The following is an 8737-nucleotide window of genomic DNA, read 5'->3' as shown; positions in this document are numbered from 1 at the left end:
TTTTTTTTTTTTTTTTTTTTTTTTATTGTTTTTGGCTTTTCAGGGCCCAGAGTCTATCACCTTGTGTCACTTCATTTATTTTATTATCATGACTGTATGGTTCAGGTTTCTGCTTATCTTGATTCTCCACACTGTTTTTTGCAATGTCACCAACGACTGAAAAAAGTCTGTGGAAGGCTAGTGCTGCTTATTGTGCTCCATTCTTCTGGCCCTTATTTTTTTCTGAATATAGTCCCTCTACAACTAGAGATTTGTTTATTTCATGACTAAAAACTGCTGCTGTGGCCTGACTCCTGAGCCGAGCCTACATATTGGACCCAAGAATTGGTCTCAGCTTCATTCATTTTTAATGATTCATGATATAGTGGCCTATCAGAGTGCCCATTCAAACAATGGTAGGCCTTATTTCTAATGGCAACAGCAGCCTCTTCATTTTCATACATACCCAGAAATTCTTTGATAATGACAACACTTGGGGTGCTACCATCTGGAAGGAAAAGATCATGGTGATGAAAACCAGCATCCATAAAGAGTTTGGCATCATGTACCTTTTTATTCAGAAAAATAATGGCAGTAACATTGTGAGTCTTAAAATATAGAATATAATTCTCAGGAGAATGTTGTGGATCTTGCATGAAGTCTGCAGAAGGCAATAAGGTGGTCTGGTATTAGCCAATTTAAATCTCTATTTTCTGATCTTTCATAGTGTTTGTACTCATCAATGTCAAATGTGTTGAAATTTAAGAAGCCATATTGTTTTGTCTTCACTGCATGAGAATAGTTGAGAAGAATAATATAAAAATTTGCAACTTCCATAGGCAGCATATTTGAAAGAAATGGAAGGGGTGTTTCCAAAGATTAATATTCTGTTTCCATTTTCTGGAGTTTTCCCCTAAAAATAGAACCATATAACATCTGAGTAAGAAAACAGCAGTAGCTTGTTTTCTCTGATTGAAGCTAGTAAAATTAATAATTCTCTTCCTTATCATTGTAATGGACTTAAATTTATTATTTATGTTGCAAAAATATCTGTAAATCAGTGCTGGATTGAGTGGTTTCAAATCTTCTTTGAAGTTCTCATATTTGAGTTCATTGTCTATACTGAAATAATATTCATTCGACACACTCTTTGGTCTGCTGTAGACAATAACAAAACAAAGCATTCAGGAATGTCCAGGTACAAGTTGTCCTAGAGTTCCAGGCAGTGCAGGTCTTGCAATGTGTAGCTGTAGCTCTTCTGTATATTGGGCAAGTCTGACCATCAGTGCCGTGAACAGGGGGTACATCAGCCCGACTCAGCAGTGGATCAATCCTCTGCTTCATGGAGTTGGCTGTGGCCCTTCATGGAGCCATGACCATGGCCCAAAGCATATGCATGCTCAACAAGGCCCCCACCAGCATGAAGCAGGTGCTAGTGGGTGAGGTGTGTGTGGCAGTGTTGTGGGGACGTGAAACTTCCCCTGAACCCAAGAAGGCAGCTGAAAATATGTTAGTCACTTTTGAGGATATATGTGTACCTTTAAATATTCTCCACAGAGTTTCTTAGAATTATATACTTTCTCTAAATAAATGACAATATTTGCTATTGAGTCTGGATTATGTTTCATTTAGTTACTGGAATATTTTGAAATATAGCATTGAGTAAATATTCACTTAAACATTTCTATAAACAATAGGATAAAAAATAAAGAACACATTTCTGACTGTGATCAATCTCATTCTTATTTTACAAAAAGACTGATGAGTAGTTTTTTTCTTGTGCCAAAATATGGAATTTTAATGAATGTGGGAAGATTTGTACTTACCTACTACTGCTTAAGATAAATTCAGATATAGATAATTAGAGAGATCTCTACATTTATGATAAATCATTCAAGATCTGTTAACAGGTCTGTACCCTAAGTAATTAGCACTATGTTTTTTTGTGTGTAAATCAGTATAATTCTGTGAAACTCATCAAAATTTAATGCTTTTTTTTAAGTCCTAGAAAACATCAGTGCGACCATTTAAAAAAGAAGGTTTATGAACACAATAAAAGTGAGAAAGTTTTTCATAAAGGCTCAAAATGTATCCATCCAAACTTTCATATCCAAGAAAAGAATTATCAATGTAAGGAATGTGAAAGAGCTTTAAATAAAATTGAAAGCATTACTGTACACCAGAGAATTCATACTGGAGAGAAGCCCTACAAGGTTAAAAAGTATTTCAAAGCATTTAAGGATTCCTCAACCCTTTATCATAACAGTGATATACCCTACATAAGTAAAGAATGTGACAAAGGTTTTACTCAAACCTCAATCATTACTAAACACCATAGGATTTTCTGTGGAGAGAGACCAAAGAAATGTAAGGAATGTGGCAAAGTCTTTAAGTGTCATTCAAAACTTATTAAAAACTGCAGTATTCCTACTGGAGAGAAGCCCTACAAATGTAAAGAATGTGGCAAAGCTTTTAATAGAAGACCACACCTTATTCAACAACAGAGAATTCATACCAGGGAGAGACCATACAAATGTAAAGAATGTGGCAAAGTTTTAAATCAAAGATCAAACCTTTTAGTTCACCAGAGATTTCATACTGGAGAGAAACCATACGAATGTAAAGGATGTGGTAAAGCTTTTAATATTAAACAAAGCCTTGTTGTTCACCAGAGAATTCATACTGGAGAGAAGCCCTACAAATGTAAAGAATGTGGCAAAGCTTTTAATCAAAGAACACACCTTTCTCGTCACCAAAGAATTCATACTGGAGAGAAGCCATACAAGTGTGAAGAATGTAGTAAAGCTTTTAATCGAAAATCCTACCTTATGCATCACCAAAAAATTCATACTGGAGAGAAGCCATATGGATGTAAAGAGTGTGGCAAAGCTTTTAATCAACCATCACACCTTACTCGTCACCAGAGAATTCATACTGGAGAGAAGCCATACAAATGTACAGAATGTGGCAGAGCTTTTGCTCTCAAGAAAACCCTTATTGATCACCAGAGAATTCATACTGGAGAGAAGCCATACAAATGTAAAGAATGTGGCCAAGCTTTTAATCGAACATCACAACTTACTCAACACCAGAGAAATCACACTGGAGAGAAGCCATACAAATGTAAAGAATGTGGCAAAGCTTTTAATCGAGGATCACATCTTAATCAACACCAGAGAATTCATACTGGAGAGAAGCCACACAAATGTAAAGAATGTGGCAAATCATTTAATCAAAGATCACGTCTTATACAACACCAGAGAATTCATACTAGAGAAGACATAAGAATGTAAAGATTCTTACATTCCTACATTCTTACTTTGCAAAGTCTTATAGGTCACCAGAGAATTTATACTGGAGGGAACCCATACAAATATAAAAAATGCGGCAAAACTTTCAGTCAAATTTCCAGCCTCAATGTTGACCAGAAAATTTATACTGGGGAAGAGCCATACAAATGTGAAGAATGTGGCAGAGTTTCTAAGTATGTTTCAAGTGTTATGAAGCACCAGAGAATTCATACTTGAGAATTTTTGAAAATCTATAAAATGAAAAGTCATTTAATGTGCAATCACACCTTATTGATCACCAAAGATTTTATACTAGAAAGACAACTTACTGTACTAAAAAGAAATGTGGCAAAGTTTTTAATCAAAACTCACCATTGGAAAATTATTAGACAATATAGTAATGATTACACCCCACAAATGTAAACAATGTGACAAAGCTTTTAATGAAGGTTCACGTCTTTAAAAATCTCCACAGTTTGAGTATTAAAGAGAAGCCCTATAAATACCAATGATACATCAGAGCTTTAGTCAATTTTTTTTAAAAAAGCGTACTCCATCAAAACCTAATGCATACAATGTGTACATCTGTAACTTGCATGCCTTGCATATCAGCAAAATATACATTATTGAGGAAAATTTTGGTCTATGAGAATTATAGCAAGGTGTTATATTGCATATGCTTCTGAATATAATAATTTTCAGGGAGATTATGTATTAATTGAGAATGTGATATTACTTTTATAGTTGCTTAAAATTTAATTGGCATAACTAGTTAATGTGATAGAAATAAAGAAATTCTTAGATAACACTATGGTACAGACTGTCAGGAGCTGCCCTGGATGCAGATCCCTTCAATTCCTGATGCACCAGGTTCTGAACAATTACTGTCTTTAGTCTGGCATGGTAGTCTCAAGTCTCAGTAACTTTGGAGTTCCCCCAGCTAGGATAAAAGGTGTGCCTCCAGGAGTAGGTGTTACCCACTGAGGTTGAGTTACACTCAAATGTTCCTTTGTAATTAATCCTACCCCTTTGTTCTTTTGGGCATAGAATGTTCCATGGAACTTCTCCTTGTGTATCTCCTATATAAGAATAAATAATTCCACTGGCTCTCTGTATCCATGGACCTTTAAGGTTGGAGAGCCATCACAGACTCTGAGAAGTTACTACTGTGTGCTTGTGTTTTTTGTCATTTTCTTAAGTTATTGGAATAGTCAAATTTTGTGAAGCCAGAATTGGGTCTCCAGTTAGGGTAGATGGCAATAAATGGAGGCCCCATTGGGATTCCAGCATAAATTTTAGAAATTTAGTGGGTTTGGTGTTTTTCTCCAGAAGTTAAGCCCACTTAGGATTTCAGGGTATTATCAGTTAAGATGGAGAAAATAAGTGAATTAGAAGAAAAACAATGTAACATTAAACTTATAATATCTGGATTTTTTTTTTTTTTTGTCCTTTAGAAACAGCAAAAATTTTTATTTTCTGCAACTCTGGGGAAAATAAATAGACATAAAAAATGAGAAATTAGAAAATTCAAAGTACCACAGAAATTAAGATAAGGAATATGTTGCTAAGTTTTTCCCTCTTCCATGGGAAAAGTTGTTTTTATTTATATTTATATATATATATATATATATATTAATTTTTATATTTTGAAATATTAGGTAAAGATTTTCTGGGTTATATGTCAGGAATCCACACTTGGAGAGTGAGAAAACAAAAGAAAAGCTGTTTTTTGTTGTTTTTGTTTTTGTTTGTTTGTTTGTTTAATGGTAAGATTGTTACGGGGTGGGGGAGGTGTGGGTTTTTCTACTTTTAAAGAGGCATTTTTTTTCCAGCTGTTTTGGGGCAGATGCAGGGCTTTGACCGCTGCCCCCTGTGGTGCTGCCAGATAATTCTGCCACTTGAAAATGCTAGTTTAACTGGGCACACGTTGCCTTAGAATTTGGTAATGGTGGCATCATCTGCTGAGGGGCCCATTTTTTATGTTAAAAGAGTTTTTGAGATGCTCCCAGGAGAGTGAGCACTAAGTAAACAAAATGCAGGGAGATGGTCCTTTGAGAGAAGACTATCCACTTACCCTGGCTCCGGAGCTCACAGAGTGGGAAATGACAAAATTTTGGCATGGCCATCCAAGCACAGACCCACTAGCACCAGCATAAACTGTTGGCACTTCCCTGGCTGTATCCCAAGTAGGAACAGACCAGGTAAGACCTGGACATCTGCGGAAATTTGGGGAGCAAACGTAAGGGCGAGGTCACAGGGCAAACCCAAGCTGGAGTCAGCAGCTGCAGCCATGACCATCAGCCCCGCTTCTCCTGCCTCATGCCAACTGGCCCATCAGCCAGGGGAATACAAGGTCACCGCTTCAACCTCCTGGACCCTGGGGGAATGGCGAAGTGCCACAAGATGTGGGTCGCAGAGGGACTACAGGTAGGGGAAGGCAGACTGATTGAAGGGAGTATGACACATTGGGGAAGTTTCCAGGGCACTTACCCCGAGCAGGACCCTATGGTGGGCAACAAGCCCAGCCCTCACAGGGTGAATGTGGATGCAAAGCCCGCCCCAGTAGGGAGAACCCATGTCTTGCACTGCCAAAGTGTCAGGCGCAGCCACAGCTGCTGGCAATGGCCATGCCCACTAGCCATATGCTGTTTTCTCACCATGACAACCACTGGCAAAATCAGACAGTACATTCCAAGCTACCATGGGGTTTGGCCAGGACTGCTGGTAATGGCACATGCGTATACACAAAGTTTCAAACAGAGCCTCGTGGTATATTCTGGTTACGTGCTTTTACAGAAAAAAAAAAAAAAAACTCTGTAGCCACATGGAGAGAGAAATTTGGCAGATAAGTCCCACCTCTAGCAGTCTTCCCATTGTTCATTTCATTGTCACCCAAACAGGGCTTTTTGGTCCTGGCTTGCAACCCTTAACCTATACTTTCTGTTTCGCACAGGGCTGCTCCCGAAGCTACACAGAGCCTACATTTTACTTAAGAATGCCCATCTGTAAATACTAACAAAAGATATCCTTTTCAGGCAAAATTTAGTTTCACGTTCCTGCCTGTATGTGTTCTCAAACTAAAAAAAAAAAAAAAAAAAAAAGATTTTTATCCCTTGCCAGGTTCTCTTAGAAACTCTTAATAGCTGTTTTATTAAGAAAAGTTGCAGAGGTAATGTAGTAATTATAAGAGGTTATAAGGATTAGTGTTCTCCAAATTAAAGTTGTACATTAGTTTTGAACAATAAAAGTTTTAAGCTTTGTTGTAAATTAATTTATCTTATATAAATTCTCTGACTGGACCTATAATTCATGAAACATTGTAAGACATGTATGTTGCCACCTTAAATGGGAAACAACCTTAATCATATTATTTAAAAGACAGTTTAGTGACACCTACTTAAAGGATAATATTCTGAGATATAGAGATATTTTAAGACATTCTCTCTGAAAGAGATTGGGGGGTTCTACTTAAATTGTTAGGATGAATCAGCTAGTTATCTAATTTTCATATCTAGCCTCAACTACTATCATCAAAGAAGGGCTTAAAAATTTGAAAGATCAAAGGAACCTCTAAAACTTAATATAGACCAAAACAAATTTAGGGATTTTTTTTTTAAAGGTCCAAGTAAATGTACTGTAGGGTTTCAGAATGTATGGCATATTATGCTATTACTTAGCTAAACTATGCAATAGAAGGCCATCTTAAAAACAGTTTTAAAGGAGATTTATCTTAACCATGTCCCACTAACACAGAATAGGGACAAGCCTGACAATTTGGAGCAGACAGTTCCCCAGGACAGATTGGTATCTAAAAGATAAACAAAATTCCTAAAATATAATTTTAGGGGCTGGGGCTGTAGTTCAATGGTAGAGTGCCTGCCTCACACATGTGAGGCACTGGGTTCAATCTTTGGCACCACATAAAAATAAATATATTGTGTCCAACTACAACTAAAAAAAAATTAAAGAGTTTTTTAAAAATCATAATTTTAGTAAGTCTTTAGAAAAATTCTACTATTTTTCATAGACTTATAAAAGACAATACAGTACCTTAAACTTATAGGGGGCCACCCATTTGAAAAGGTGTTTATCTCCAGTTAGCCCTAGACATTCCAAGGGATTTACAAAGGTGAACATAATTCTAGCCAAGTTTAGATGTTACAGGATAGTTAAATGCAGCCCAAATGAAGAAACAAAGGCAAACATACAGACAGCAAGAGATTAAAATGCTAGTCATAGCTCCAAGAGAAATAAATTTCCTGGGGAAAATGTTTGCTCCTAAGTTACAGATTTTGAAACCCCCTTAACATTAAAACAGGGTCTTACTTCAAGCACCTGGCAACAGTTTATTACTGAAAAAGAAAGGAAAAAAAAAAAACTCTGAAAATGGTTATGCCTAAAATATTAGACAAACAGCCATAAATAAATCAGCTCAACAGTCAATAGCATATTTCAATAAAAAACTAACATAATAGACCTTTTCTAAACTTTAATAATATCTGACAATGTCCTACATACATTGATATTTTTAAATTACTAACACCATAATTAGACATAATTATTAGAATTAATTTTACTACATTAAATAAAGTTATTAAGGTGCTCATACAACTGTTTTTTTTAATGCACAAAGATTGTTTGTAATAGATCTCTAAAAATGTTATTGCTAGCTCAATGTCATAAATTCTAAATTAGATCACTGTCTTAAACCACACTGTTGACTTGTTTTTACCCATTAACATTTGAGATACTAATTCTCCCTAATTAGGTCAACACTAAGTTGATAACCATAATGCCAGTTTTTCATGGATTCATAGATAAATTACTGTTCATTTCTCTATTTCATTCTTTATTAATGGTAACAAAATATCTTCTCTAGGGTTATTTAACATATGTACCTCCTATTTTGGATAGATGTCTACATATTTCTCATGCTCCTAGTAAAGACCACCACTACTACATTAAGATCTCTGTCTCTTGCTTCTTTCCAAATTAAGATAAATATTTAAGTTAATCTAGAGCTAATTTCAGCATGCAAATATTTATATACAACTTATTGTATTCTTTATTTTTGGTAATTCTGTTAAAGTCAAAATCAAGTCATACATTTAGTAAAGGGTAAGTTTCTATTTACCTTGTTCCCATTAAATAACTTTGTCAAGTTTCACAACCAGCTAGAAATAATAAATCTTTTCTTATTATTTAAATACTTGTACTACATTAAACATTGCCTGTATAACTTAAAACTAATGATACTATGGCTTATGCCAAGTCTCTACTCAATTTTATTAAATAAAAAGATAGGAAAAGAGAATTCCATAGAACATAATAGATGTTACAAAAATATTTTTTTTAAATTTTTCTTAATTGTGATACTGGGAGTCTTACTGCTACTGAACGTGATTAGTAAGTTAAATCAAATTTCAAAAGAGTTTTAACTGGTCGTTGTGGAAAGGTTGAAAAACCTC

At 35.4% G+C, this 8737-nt stretch overlaps 1 protein-coding gene and 1 pseudogene across 1 annotated transcript in view; one reads left to right on the top strand and one right to left on the bottom strand.

Moving 5' to 3' along the window:
• LOC107133603 (zinc finger protein OZF-like) overlaps positions 1-4432 on the top strand; it is a 13483-nt gene extending 9051 nt beyond the window's left edge. Inside the window, exon 4 of the mRNA XM_015475896.2 lies at positions 1982-4432. Coding sequence (XP_015331382.1) covers positions 1982-3272 — 1291 coding nt within the window. The 3' untranslated portion in view covers positions 3273-4432. The remainder of the gene's footprint in view (positions 1-1981) is intronic.
• On the bottom strand, positions 23-1233 carry LOC107133604 (annotated as a pseudogene).
• Positions 4433-8737: the final 4305 nt, after the last annotated feature.

This window comes from Marmota marmota, unplaced genomic scaffold, assembly GCF_001458135.2.
Source record: "Marmota marmota marmota unplaced genomic scaffold, marMar, whole genome shotgun sequence".
Classification (NCBI taxonomy): Eukaryota; Metazoa; Chordata; class Mammalia; order Rodentia; family Sciuridae; genus Marmota; species Marmota marmota.
This window is presented reverse-complemented; position numbering and strand designations above follow the sequence as displayed.